The sequence below is a fragment of the Sebastes umbrosus genome, chromosome 23 (genome assembly GCF_015220745.1).
Source record: "Sebastes umbrosus isolate fSebUmb1 chromosome 23, fSebUmb1.pri, whole genome shotgun sequence".
Lineage (NCBI taxonomy): Eukaryota > Metazoa > Chordata > Actinopteri > Perciformes > Sebastidae > Sebastes > Sebastes umbrosus.
The window spans coordinates 4137957-4151975 of record NC_051291.1 but is presented as its reverse complement, the minus strand read 5'-3'; the positions used below and the strand labels follow the sequence as shown (position 1 = coordinate 4151975).

The 14019-nt window shown below is 40.1% G+C and overlaps 1 protein-coding gene and 1 long non-coding RNA gene across 3 annotated transcripts in view; one reads left to right on the top strand and one right to left on the bottom strand.

The window, feature by feature from the left end:
• The window catches only part of LOC119482695, a 47985-nt gene that overhangs the window by 21369 nt on the left and 12597 nt on the right, over positions 1–14019 (bottom strand). The gene's annotated exons all lie outside the window — the stretch shown is intronic.
• Positions 1–14019, top strand: part of rerg (RAS-like, estrogen-regulated, growth inhibitor) — a 40549-nt gene that overhangs the window by 19184 nt on the left and 7346 nt on the right. The window contains exon 3 of the mRNA XM_037760494.1: positions 12516–12572. Within this exon, the coding sequence (XP_037616422.1) occupies positions 12516–12572 (57 nt within the window). The remainder of the gene's footprint in view (positions 1–12515; positions 12573–14019) is intronic.

Here is a 14019-nt window from a genome sequence, read left to right as displayed (position 1 = left end):
TCTCCACCCGTGTAGTCCGCTGCTGTCCTCGTCCGGCGTGTGAGTCATCGCTGGTTATTTCCCTCCTTGCTTTTAACAACCTACTCTCTGGAGAATAGCAGCGCTTTTAAAATTTCATAATAGATCCATTAAGTGTTTCCTTTTTTGCTTCTGAAGGCGCGTTATCAGCCAAGGTTCAGGTTAATGTTTAATATTCACGAACACTTCCAGCAATATTTGATTTATTCAACACTGTTCCCTCCCACCTCAAACACGTTTTTTCCTTCTCTTCACATCAGTTATGTAACTTTCTACTTTCCTGTTAATCATCCTCAAACTTTAATTCAAAGCTTTACTCTGCATACATACATTCATGCCTTCTGGAAGGTATTAAAAGATTAAGAGATTCCCTCGAACAACCTTTCAGTATCCATGAGTGATAGCACACTATCACAGGCCTTTACGGAGACTCAGTTTCTGTCCACGTTACGACAAACTTACAAAAAAGAACATTAAATAAACATCAAAATCTTTTAAGCTTGTGTTAACCACAGACCTAATTTCAGGCTGTAGCGCTCTATATGGGAACTCATTTGGGCCTCATTGACAAAAATGGAACACGGCAACGCGGATAATTTGCACCAAAACCAGGGCACATAGTTGTCTCGTGGAAAATTTGCATTCCTGCACTGCATTTTCGCATCTCACTGGTGAGAAACAGGTTTAAAACTTGTGACTCTTTGCTCAGATTTTAACAGTGGCAACAAGGTATCGTTGAACAAGAAACCGGGAAAGGTTGATTTTCTAAGCCAGTATTTGAAGTAACACGATTGAAAAAATGTCTACAGTTATGTGAAAGTTTCCTTTTAAACTAAGTGGTTACTGTCGCTGCAGTGTGAACAAGGCCATTGTATAAAAAGCTATAATACCCAGGCTGACAATCTTCATGGTGAAAATAGGTACCTCACTTTTTCCCAGCTGCTCTCTGTACACAGAGCTTCACCTTCGTGTGTGTAATCACAGTGAGGATCTCTCTCTAAGGTGTGGTTGCCACAGCGTCTCGGCCCTCATCTGCCTCACAGATGGCTCTCGATGAATAGCGCTGCGGTGCTATTGTTGGAGACTAAATTAAAGGGATGAATGCGGTGTTAGAATCCTCACGCCCTTCCCGTTCGAAACCCCACAACTGCAAGCTTCTGTCCTTTTTGCGTCTGCAGAGATTTGAAATCCAAGCCTCTCTGGTGTCCCATTTTACAGAGTCGCAGGGACCTGAGGAGAATGACCGACTCTCTCTCCGCCATTGTGTGCTCATGGAGCTTGTCCAAAGTGGAGCGGAGGGGGAGTTGGTCTGACCTTTACTGTCATTCAAAGTGAACTCGATACATGCGGTGACTTCTTGTTGTTCAAACAAAGGCATCCACGTTCATAATGAGAAGGCAAAGTAGAGGTGTTTTGAAAAGTTGCAGCATTACATAAGGCACTAAGGCTTCTCAGGGGGTGAGCAAACAACTTTGGGCTTGTTGCGAGTGAGTCAGCACGACATGCATGACAGTTATCAGTATTTGTCAAGCTCCAATACAGTTGGTTTGCCCCAGCTCTCATGGTGGTTAGCTTCAACTTAGGCTAGGGTTTTGTGTTGTGATGGTTCTAGGACTGTCAGAGTTAACGCGATAATAACGCGTTAACATAAATTTGTTTTCGATGCAATTCGTTCTTAATGCAATTGATCTTCCGGAAGTTGTCCCGGGCTCAGTTTTAAAGTTAGAGTGAAGATACTACTATCAGACTACTACTACATATGAAACTAGAAAAACCTAAGGAATCTATTGGTACCAACCGTGTCATACTAGCTTGTCGCGAAGGAGGTTAAATAATAATACAGACCTCAAGATATGTGAATGAAAATGGGTTCTATGGGTACCCACGAGTCTCCCCTTTACAGACATGCCCATTTTATGATAATCACATGCAGTTTGGGGCAAGTCATAGTCAAGTCAGCAAACTGACAGCTGTTGTTGCTGTTGTTTGCCATGTTATGATTTGAGCATATTTGTTGTGCTAAATGCAGTACTGTGAGGGTTTCTGGACAATATTTGTCATTGTTTTGTGTTGTTAATTATTTTTCAATAATAAATATATACAAACATTTGCATAAAGCAGCATATTTGCCCACTCCCATGTTGATAAGAGTATTAAATACTTGACAAATTCTGCTTTAAGGTACATTTTGAACAGATAAAAAATGACGGAATAATTTGCAATTAACTATGGACAATCATGCGATTAATCGCAGGTAAAATATTTTAATTGGATGACAGCCATAATATTTAAGATAACTTTATCAGTATCATACATATCTGTAATTATACATGTATATGTTTATGTAGAAGGCAATTTGAATTCCCTGTTTATTTTCCATCAACCTGTCAACACAATGCAAATATTTTCTTTGTTTTACCGACATTACCAGCTAATCTAATTACACAGCTCATGATTGCAGCAAATCCCTCAGCATTAGGGATTTACGGAGGAGACGATTTAATAGCTCAGGAGAGTAAAACACTTTGCCTGATGACTTAATTGCAGTTTGATTTATTATGGGAACTTGGCTTGAGGCGGTAAAACCGATCTAGCAGCCATCTTGTGACGCAGGGAACGTGTTTACTGCACAACAAATTTGAATGATCAGCTGTCTGCCAGCCAGCAAACAGACTGGAGGCCGCTCACACTGATATTAAAAGAGAGATGGATTCATATTCACTGCCGATCACAGCAGCTCAAGTGGTCATTTATTTGGTCTATTTTGGACAAGTTGGACATCAGATGTTAATTCTAAGTGTGGGATTAAAAGGGGTTCATATACAAAACCCTACAGCGCCCAAGGGGTTGTTCATTTAAAACATGTAATTCATTGTTTACAAAGATAGGCCTAATTATTAATTATCCCATAGCTAATGGCTCATCAAGCGTGGCAGAAAATGGAAAGCTGGTCTATTATTCTCAGAAGAGCATTTGCTCTGATTACGGCCCCGCATCTCATTAATTTAAATGATGTATAACAATCAGGGATCTGCAAACCTTAGTCACTAATGAGTTTACAGCAAGAAAAGTGATGAGTCATGTGCTGATAATTGGCCAGATGTAATATGATCTGGAGAACGAGGGAGATGATGAGATTTCTTGAAGTATTGCTGGTTTCAAATTTTGGGGAAAGATATTGTTCCTTGAGGATGCATGTTTTCTGATTTGTGTGAACAGTAAAAAGCTGCTGTTAAAAAGTTGCATTTTATTCAATCCCCATCTGGGTCACATGGATAATCAGATTCCTGAGGCGTGACTAAGCAGCATGGAAAGTAATGACTCTCAACAAAGGAGAGTGAAGCAGATAGCTCATGGCTCAATTGGTAATTTTTTAAGCCCCTTCCCTTTTAGTTACTGTTGCTACGGATGTAGCAATTCTCACTTGGCTCATATTCACTTTATGATGATAACTGTGGCAGATTAACCACAATTGATATCAGACAGAGGAAGACAAAAGCAGGCCTGAGAGGACAACTGGCAGATTGTATCAGCTGTAGCTAGCTAGCTAATTAAAGCTTCAGAAGGCAGAATATTTTTGGCATGATTGGGTAAAAAATGTCATAATAACCTTTCAGCATATTGTAATTCAAGTGTTCTGGGAGATAACTAGACTTCTGCTCCTCCTCTTGGCTCTGTTTTCAGGCTCTAAAAAATCAAATCAAATCAAATCAAATATGAATCAATATTCTGTTACTGTAATGCCTATTTCTCGTCTCAGATGTTTTCTGAAAAATCTTGTAGTGTACCGTTTAGCTGTAAAATGTGAAAGTTTGCTCCGGCTGGTAGACGGTGCTTGGTATTTCCTCAACTGATCTCAACATGGCTGCCGGGTCACAACTTTCTCATTTTACAGCTAAACAGTACACTACAAGATGTTTCTGAAAACATTTGAGGCGATAAATAGGCATTACAGTAACAGAATATTGATTCATATTTGATCAGCGCTGCCTAGTTTGACCGTTTGATCAGAGTTTGTGAGTGATTGACAGCTGCTCAGAGACGGCAAGGCTCCAGCTCGGCTCTGATTGGTTGTTTTCCTCCGGTATGTGAAATCTTGCAGATGCCATTAGGAGCACCGGAGGACACAGAGGCACATGATTTTTTTCAGATTACCTGTCTCATGCACTACTGTCAGGAAATAGTGACCGTTTTATAAAAATAACTTTTTTTTTAAAATTTAAAATTTGCTCCAACCTGCCTGGAGCGTTGCACAACAGAAAGGCTAATGTTACCCTAAACTTAGATAGCATCCAGGACCGACTGCAACACAGCAGGGAAATACTACACAGTGGATGTACTAGTCATGACCAGACCTTTGGCTTCAAGTAACTCTCAGTTACTACAGTAGGTAGTAATCTAAGTTAGCAGGACATGCTAACAATTGTGGCTTATTTAGAGCAGACAAACACACTGTTTAAGCCATTATTTACACAAAGCTGAGCCCCAGCTCACACAGAGTGAAATATTTGTTCCTGACTGGCCCAGACAGTGACGCCATAACTCGTGAGAGATGACATGTTTACTGTTGCCTTGTGTGTTATTGTTACTGTGCTCACTTTAGACTTCCCACATCCCTTCTTAAAGGGTACTGGTTGAATCCTAGAATAAATATGAATGGAGCCTGATAGGCGAGCTCTAATCAGATCTGGAAAAGAGGTCGAGAAGATAAGATGTCTGACTTGATCTCATTTATATTTGGCAGCAGACAGAGATTGAATATTTCCCCTGGCACCGTGGAGACTCCCAGAAGTTCCTGTTCCTCAGACATAAATACATTTCCTTATAGTGAAAAATCTAGTTTGTCTATCCAGCAGTTCCAGAGAGGCTTGGTGTTGGTGGTTAGGGATGCAGACGTGCCCCAGGGGGAGACTGGTGGTGAAAGGAACTCTGGGAAAGCTCTGAAACTGGGAACAGTGGCCTGACCTCCTGTTCAGGAAGTGGTCTGGGTGCTTTTGCAGCTAATCTATTTGCCTGTTTCGTGCATAAGGACTGTCACGTCTCTGTGTGTGAAGAAACACTCCCATACTATAATGCATGTATATATTTACACAGAAGAAAAATGCTGGCTGAGCTTTTATATCATTCAGACACAATGTAAAAATGTGTTTCCATCTGCTTTATCTAGCAAGAAATAGCAAAAAAAAAAAAAAGGAGAATATGCTGCCGCCAGCATTCCAACAGATTTATCACAGTACTTTAAAGTAACTCTGTATCGGTCACATTAATAAAAAAGGTTGAATAAATCTGTGTGAACTCTGGAAGCAACCTTCTCCTGTGTCTATCCTTTGGTTCACATCCTCTTGTTTGCTTTAATTATCCTTCAGTGGAAGAAATTTAGTCCAGTAGCACCTTGTATAAATGCTAAAGCTCTATAGATTAGCGATGTCACGATATTTACCTTTGCCATACTCATTTTTACTGAAGCTTGAACGCATCATAATGTAACTCAGTGTAACCTCCGTACATTACAGTGGGCAACTCCGGGGTCTGAAAAGTGAAGCCAATGCGGAAGCAGCAGGGGGCGACTTCTCTGGTTGCAAAAAGGAGTCCGATTGTGTGCAAATCTATGAGAAAATGAGCCTACTGCTGACTTGATTTATTACCTCAGTAAACAATGTAAACATGAGTTTATGGTCTCAATCTCTAGTTTCAAGTCTTCTTCAATACAGCATGATGTTCATTTAGTAAATTATGGTTCTAATTTAGAGTCAAATAGACCATAAAGTAGGGGATGCTTTAGGGCGTGGCCACCTTGTCATTGACACGTCGCTACCACAACGTTGTCCGGTCTGGGAGTTGTTTTCATCTTACAACTTCAAGCCTTTCACAGTGTGTTTTCAGTTCAGGAAAGTTATTTATAACCATTTTGGTCGCCTAAAAATGTCTTATTCAGAGATCAGTTGGACTTAGCTTCACCCTCTCGTGTCACATCTGGTTTTAAAGAACCAAGATGGCGACGGCCAGAATGCTGAACTTGAGGCTTGAAAAACCATAAACCAATGGGTGACGTCACGGTGACTACGTCCACTTCTTATATACAGTCTATGGTACGTTAGCTGTTAGCTCGGTTATTTAGCCAAGCAGGACTGTGCTGCCCACCGGCTGCTAACAGCTAACTTCAACTAGCTCTCCTTCTGCCAATTAACACAGATTTGTTGGTCATAATGCAGCATTATCAGTGAAATGTTCTATCGTCTCCAGGACGACGGGACAACGTTAGTCTAGAGCCCTGACAGTACTGTAGAAAAGCGAGTACCATGACGTTTTAACAACTTTGGCATCGACTTGGTAACAAAGTTAGGAGTTCCCGTGACCTCCCTACTACAGATGTTCAGGGTAAATGTTTGAGCTGGGACAAGACTAGCTCTGCAAAGCCGCAGGACTAAAGTGTCCTAATTATCTCAGTATCCTTTTAACTGCCAAGTGGATTTGCAGGAAATCATAAATCAATAATCAGTGCACAAAGTGGAGCAATCTCGAAGCCTGTTCTCAGCATCTTTGGTAATAAGTGGTGAGGATATTGATTAGAGATGATGGCTTGCTACAAAAGGTAATTTCATAGTCATTCAAGCTAGTAATGAGTCTCACAGTCTCAAACTGCTTGACGTAATTGGAACAAAAAAGTCAATTGTGTTTTGGAGTGTAGAGGATAAGTATGTAGGGCATATTCATTGCACAGATTCAAGATTCCTGTTAACATCATATTTCAGAAGTCCTTTACAAGCATTTGGGGCCACATTGTGTGCAAATTGTCGCTTCCTGTCTTCCAACATAACAGCAGGCCAGCGACTGTCTGCATTTCATCTGACAGAAATACAATAAAACCCCAGAAACAGCTCGCCTGGTTAATGATTCACCCCTCTTCTATTCACGTAAAACAGGAGGAAAAACTGCATTTCCTGCCAGCAAAGGAGCAAGTCTGGTGACATCAATCAGCACATTATAATAATCTATGTCATGATAATATTTCTATGGACAGTTAAATTGGATCTTTCTTCATTATTTATCTGAGGTCTTGCTGGAGATTTTATGTTACTGATGAATTTCTTAAATTTCTTGCATTCTTAATATTTCTGAGCTCTCAGCAGCTTAATAGAGATGAAGTTACTCAAGAAGTCACTGAGCATCAAATGTCTGAATGTACGCTGCATTAAACAGGGCGTTTTTCATCAATACTGTCCTACAAAGGCAGAGAGCAGTAACTGCAGGAACACTGAAGCTGAGAAAAAAGGTTAAAATGTTTAACTTACAGAAAGTGGAATGTCTTAATGTATGCTTTTTAGGCTGATAACAAGCATTGCCATAGAACCTACATACAGTTAGGCATGGGACGATATAGGATTTTATCTTGTATCTCGATAAAAAAAATAAAGAAAACTCACAATAAGTTGATCATGGTGAATTTCCATTATCGGGATAATAGTGAATATCCTCATGAGTGACTTGAGAAAGCTGACTCACACAACATTGCTATTTTATATGTTATTATCACATTAACTTTGACAGCCCTAAGTAAAACAGATGTCAAAAATCAGATTCAGTCTTAACTCAATTTTGACTAAATATTTAGTCATGCCTTTTGATTGTGTAAGGCAGAATAGTTTTGTATTTTTTTTTTTTTCCCTTTCTTCAGTTAAGTGCTGGTACTTTTCCCTTTGCAGTCTTATCTGCACCGCTGGCCTCTATGATATGACCTGATGTAGCATGAACACAATAGGTAGAAAACTTGACTGCAGCTGCACAGCTCCGGGAGAGCTCCACTCGTCAGCCAGTAAAGAGGTGTTTTTGTGGCCGAAGGGAACCAAAGAGCCGTGGGTGTCCGTCTGATGGCCGCGGGGGAATCAATAGAGACTGTTCAATGAGTAACACGGTGCCGGCTCAGAACAGGACCATGGGTGCCGCTAATTGCTCCTGCTTTGTTTGCAATTAGTCCAACATTCTGCTGCTAATGTGATTAGGTCACTTTGGACAAAAGCGGCTTTTGGCGAACACCTCCCGCGGATGATGTGTTTGACAGAAATCTGAAAACTCGGCACTCCTCCATCTATCCACTCAGAGCGGTGGCGGCGGCCCTGTGAAGTCTGGGCTGGAGAATTTGATCAAGTCTGATCAGATTTTTTACTCAGACTTCAGCTGCAGTATTTATTGGGAAATATGAAGTTGTTGAGAACATGAGAAACACAACAACCCGCCTCCAGAAGGCAGCCAGGTATTGATATTGTCAGCATGCCAGACACCAGATATTATGTGGCAAAAGCTCAGGTTAACATGGCAGGGAATTTCTCAAACAGCCATAAGTAGCACACTGTGTGTTGGAGGCAACACTGCCATTAATGTTTCATGCACGGCAGTCAGCAAGGCTCACACTTTAAAGATAGCTTTTGACCAATTTTGAATCATTATGTAAATATGTAGCACAACAAACCTGACAGCCAAAAACACCAGCGCAACCCTGCAGCTTTCAACAACGTCCCTGCTCCAGGGGAACATTTGTGTTTCAGAGATGCAGGTGTTTAGTGCAATTTTTGTGACTCAGCCAAGAACACTGGGTTTTATTTTTTATCCATTAAGCAATGTATGCAAATCAAACTGTGGCACAAACAAGTCCTCCAAAACCTCACTGTTTGAGCAAACAACGTCTCTTTTCAATTCACATGACGGGTATTGAATGATGTAGAAAAAAAAAGGTATGAAATGCAGCATTCCATTGGTATCGCCATCATATACACATCTTTAACCTGACCCGCCAGATGGTTTGTTACACAGATACCAGTCCGATACCGTCTTTTTTCCTCTCATAAACAACTAAGTTTTATAAATTTAATAACTTAAACTTACTTTGCAGATTCAGGTTATTAATACAAAATATAATTAACTAATAAATGATGATGTATTATTATAGATTAAACTACCTAGCAGTATATAAATTCATTAAAATGAGCTCCACATTTACCAGCTGCAACATTAAAGTGATGAACACTTTAATGCATCAATAATTAGAATACAATAATATAATATATATTATTCTGGATAATGAGTACTTTTACTTTTGGTACTTTAAATACATATTGGTGCTAATACTTTTACTTGAGTAGCCTAATATTTTGAATGCAGGACTTTTACTTGTAGCAAGTATTTTACACTGTAGTATTACTACTTTTACTTAAGTAGAGATCTGAGTTTTCTTCAATCTCTGTATGTTAATATTGGTTTATTGAAATATTAAAGTAAAATGAGTCGTTTACCGTTTTAGTTTTGGAGAGATGCTGTAACGTAATGTTATGCAACGTGAGGTTTGTGAAATATAATAAAACGGCAGCTACGATCATAAAAAAGACAAAACGCTCTGTCAATTCTCCTCTCTTTCTGTATAAATACTTGGCAGGTGATTGGATGAACCATCTGTCCATCAAACTCTTGCCGAAGCCAGTCAGGAGAAGAGCGAAAGCATCTTTTCCATCGAGGAGAGTTCCTTCAATGAAGGAGTACACTCCGGTTCGGATATAACTGATGCTATGGCAGCATCCATGCTAACCTCTTTAGGAGTCGCCTCTCTGTGTCGTGTCACACACACACACACACCTATGCCACACCCGTAGCTCCTCACAGGACGCCGTTTGGTCCATGCACTGGCTTGTCGGACACAAAAGCACTACTTGAAGCCTGAAAAGATGGATTTTCGTGCGATATGTAATCCCGTAATTTTCGCGTGATTTTGTGACATCGTGAGAATCCAGCTGGCGTGCAAGGTTTAATGCCATGTCTTAACACAGCCTTTCAAAATAATTCATATGTGCTGCAGTAAATCAGGGAGTTTTAAAAGTTTGGCTTCAATTTAATCAATGTAATCCTTCAATTAAATCGAAAAATGAACAAAAACAAAACCGGTGCCTGGAGCTTTCCACAGCAGCGATATGTATGACCGTGGCAGGTGCAAAGAGGCTTCATTTCTTTTACCAGCGCTGTTATCAGCTTTCCTCTCACTGCACACAGCCAGTGAATCGCCTGCCTTTGTGATCCAGTCAGCTCACTGATACAGAGCACATTATTCCCTCTGCAAACCTGTAGTGAATCTGGGCCACAATGTCCATATTGACGCACGTTAACAAAGGCTCCTCTCTTCCGTGTGTACATTTCTTCTAGAGGCAGTGAAAAGCAGGAGATACAGTTACCTCTAATGAGGAATGGACTTCACACCCATTGGTTGTTCTGTCCACCTGGAATCCAGGCCACTGTAGCAGAAACAGCACGAAATAACCTCAGTGGGAAACTCACTCAGCAACAAGAGGAGTAAATGTGCCTGGAGAAGGAACGCGCACGTCATTCCGCCTTCTCTACAGCGTGACAAATTATCTGCTGCTGTTCTGCTTTGAGTGCATTCGGGGAATAATTGAAAGTTGCATGACACACTCTTCCATTGCCTGAAAACACAATAAGTGTGTTAGGAAAGAAAGGGAAATGTGGTTTACTGCAGCAGAAAACTGTTTACAACAGGCTATTTTAAAAGAAAAAAAAAGCTATGTATATGCAACATGAAAAGACATGCCTGTCTCTCTGTACATGTTGTATTGAGTCCATTCACTGGACACATGCTAGTGAACAAACTGATGTAACACTGTAAAGTAAAAGACGTGTTTTGGCTAGTAAAGAGAGACTACGGTGAAGCTTTCCACAGCTACTCCATAAGTGCGAGAGACAAATTAAAACATTTGAGCACCAGGCTCTCAGCGATCATCAAACACTGCCCCGAGCTCAAAGACTGGACTTGAGTTCTTTAGGCGCGTAATGAAACGTGGCAGCGACACTCTGTGTCTACATAATAGATTTCCTTCACGTTCCTTGTCGTGGCTAATTATGAGCGGAAAAAAGGCCTGGCCAAGATGGATGTGTTTTTTTTTCATAGTTCAAAGGCAGAACTGTTTCCCCTATTGTCTCTTTGATACAAGCAGCAGTTCAGCAACTTGACATAAGGACACAGATACACGCCTGGATTCAAGTGGACCACTCAGGTCCATAGGGAGTCACTCAGGCGCATGACAGCTCCTGCAGAGAAGCGGACTGAAGGTGTGAACACTTGGTTGTTGGTGTGTTTAAGCAAACAATTAACCCCCCAAAAAAGGGGGGGTTCTATAGAGGTATACAAACGCCTGGAAAGTGTAGTACGGCCGGCTTTTCACTTTGCCTTTGAGTGCAACCGTTAGTAACAACTATAAACACTTGATTTCTGATCGTGTATAAACCGACCTTTACAGTGGCTAATGTTAGCAAACTTTAGATAGACCTGTGGTCTTATTAAAGACGTCGTCCTATTGATACGACAAATCAAATGGAAGAGTGGATCTTGGCTTCCAGATGAAAAGTGCTGCTGGGAAAGACAGCCAAGTACGAATCGTATCATGGAGCCGGCACACTTGATGCAGGCTTTCCTCAAAAGAGTCCACATTTCAAATGAGCAAAGAGCACACACGGTTTTGGCACAGACGGCACAGACGGTTTGGTTCACAGGTAACGACCTCCTAACTCTGTCTGAATGAAAGAGATCAACATTTCCGTGCAGCAGATTGCTTGTTGATGGTAAATCATTAGGAGAGTGAGTCAGTGGCCTGCTGGGGATGTTGTTTTGTTTATTTGTGATGAAGGTTGATGCTGTAAAGAGCAGGCTAACTACCCCTCATAAGAGAATTCTCTCATGGTGAACTTTGATAGCCGATGTTTCATCCTGAAGGCTGTTTGAACTCTGCCTTAATGATCTGGAGCTCTTCAAATAGGTATTAGCATTTAGATGAGAATTATATTAAAGTGGTTTGGCCTCTTGGTGGTTATCCACAGATGATTAGCTATTAGAGTAGACATATTGTCAGTGGATGTGGATATTAGGACCACAGCCTGATACAATCAGCATTGTTATAAACTGATGGTCAAGCACTTCGAGATTAGGGCTGCAACTAACGATTCTTTTCATTGCCAATTAATCTGTTGATTATTTTCTCGATTAATCGATTAGTTGTTTGCTCTATAAAAAGTCAGAAAATGGTGAAAAATTTCCCAAAGCCCAAGATGATGTCCAAAATATCTTGTTTTGTCCACAACTCCAAGACATTCAGTTTACTGTCAAAAAGAGAAACCATAAAATATTCACATTTAAGAAGCTGGAATCAGAGAATTTTGACTTTTTTCTTAAACAAATACTCCAACTAATCAATGATCAAAATAGTTGGTGATTAATTTAATAGTTGACAACTAATCGATTAATCGTTGCAGCTCTATTCAAGTTTATTTTTTATGCAGTGAAATCCGCACTCAAGACACAATATGCAGTATAAAAAAATCCTATAATTCTACATAAATTCTGAATAAATTCTGAATAAATTCTAAATTCATGAAGACTTCCCTGGTGAGTTTTTCTTGTGCTGTTTTCATATTCTGAACATGTTATTATTTGTTGTGTTCTGCAGCTCTGGTGGTGAGATTTCTGACCAGACGCTTCATCTGGGAGTACGACCCGACACTCGGTAAGACAACAAGATATCTGTTTCTTTTACTATGACCACTGGTACTACTATTACTACTGCTGTTGCCATCAACACTAAAGCATGTACCACTACTTCTGCTGCTGAAACCACTACTGCTACTACTAGCACATCTATTCTAACATCTTGTAAACACATATTGTATCCTTGTCAAAGTAATAGTTTGACATTTTGGGAATTACTCGCTTTCTTGCTGAGAGTTAAGGCCTTTGCACACCGGGAGCGTTTTTATTTTATTTTTTGTGCAACGAAAAGTGACGTATTTTTTCGATTTTCCTGAGCTTCAACCAATCACGTTGAGTGGAACGGGTTAAGTTGCGCCTGTATTTATAAGCATTATAAAACAGCAACACGGAGGCACCGTAGTCCGAACCAAGTCAGCAAATCGTAACACTCGTTTCAACCTTGACAAAAGGCAGTGCAGAAGAAGATCCACTCCTTCCATTCTTACCTTTCATAATAAAAGCCCTAGACATATAATATTTGAAGGCGAGCATAGATGCCACTCATGTCTTTAGGCTAAATATGAAGCTAACGCCTGCAGCAGTAGCTTAGCATAAAGACAGGACACAGAGGCACACAGGTGGCTTGGCAAATAAATCACACTAATTATTATGTTGTATCTTGTTTTCTGTACAAAAAGTGTAAAAATGTCAATTGATGTTTTTATAGGAAGATACGTGTTGGAACAGTGACTTCCTAAAGTCTCTTCCGGCCCGGAAAGAAATTGTTTCAGCACGCAAGTCTTTAAGCTACAAAGTGACGTTTTCATACTTACGTTTTTACACAAATTAAACAAGATAAAGTAATTAGTGAGCTTTAGACATGCTTGTGATTCTGTTTTTACCACTGCTAGAGTCAGGCTAGCTGTTTTCCTTTGCTTCTAGCCTTTATGCTAAGTTAAGCTAACCACCTGCTGGCTGTAGCTTATTATTTAGCATACAGATATGACAGTGGTATTAATCTCCTCATCTAAAACTTGCCAAGAGTGCGAATAAGCATATATCCAAAAATGTTGATCTATTCCTTTATGGAATTATATACAAATACCTATTCTCAAGAGTTTTTGCTATACCAAAAGGTGTGAAAATAAGGAACAGTATCAGGATAAAAAAAACACATAGAAAATATTCATAAGAAATTAAGACAGTAATCATGCAGCAAATTAAATTAGTTTTGGTTATTCTAAAAGCACAATTCAAAGCGATGCAATCAGGTTTTATGCAGAACCGTTATTTTTTTTCTGCCCTCGTCAGAGCAATATAGAATTGGCCTTTTTATATTCTGATGCAGATGGAGCCAATTCCCGACACTGTAATTACAGGGCACAAAGACATCACATCTCCTCTGTACGGTGCTTTTCATTTCCTGGCTGTACACGACAGGTCAGAGCCTCAGCATTGCTCACATGGTGCTCTATTCAATACCA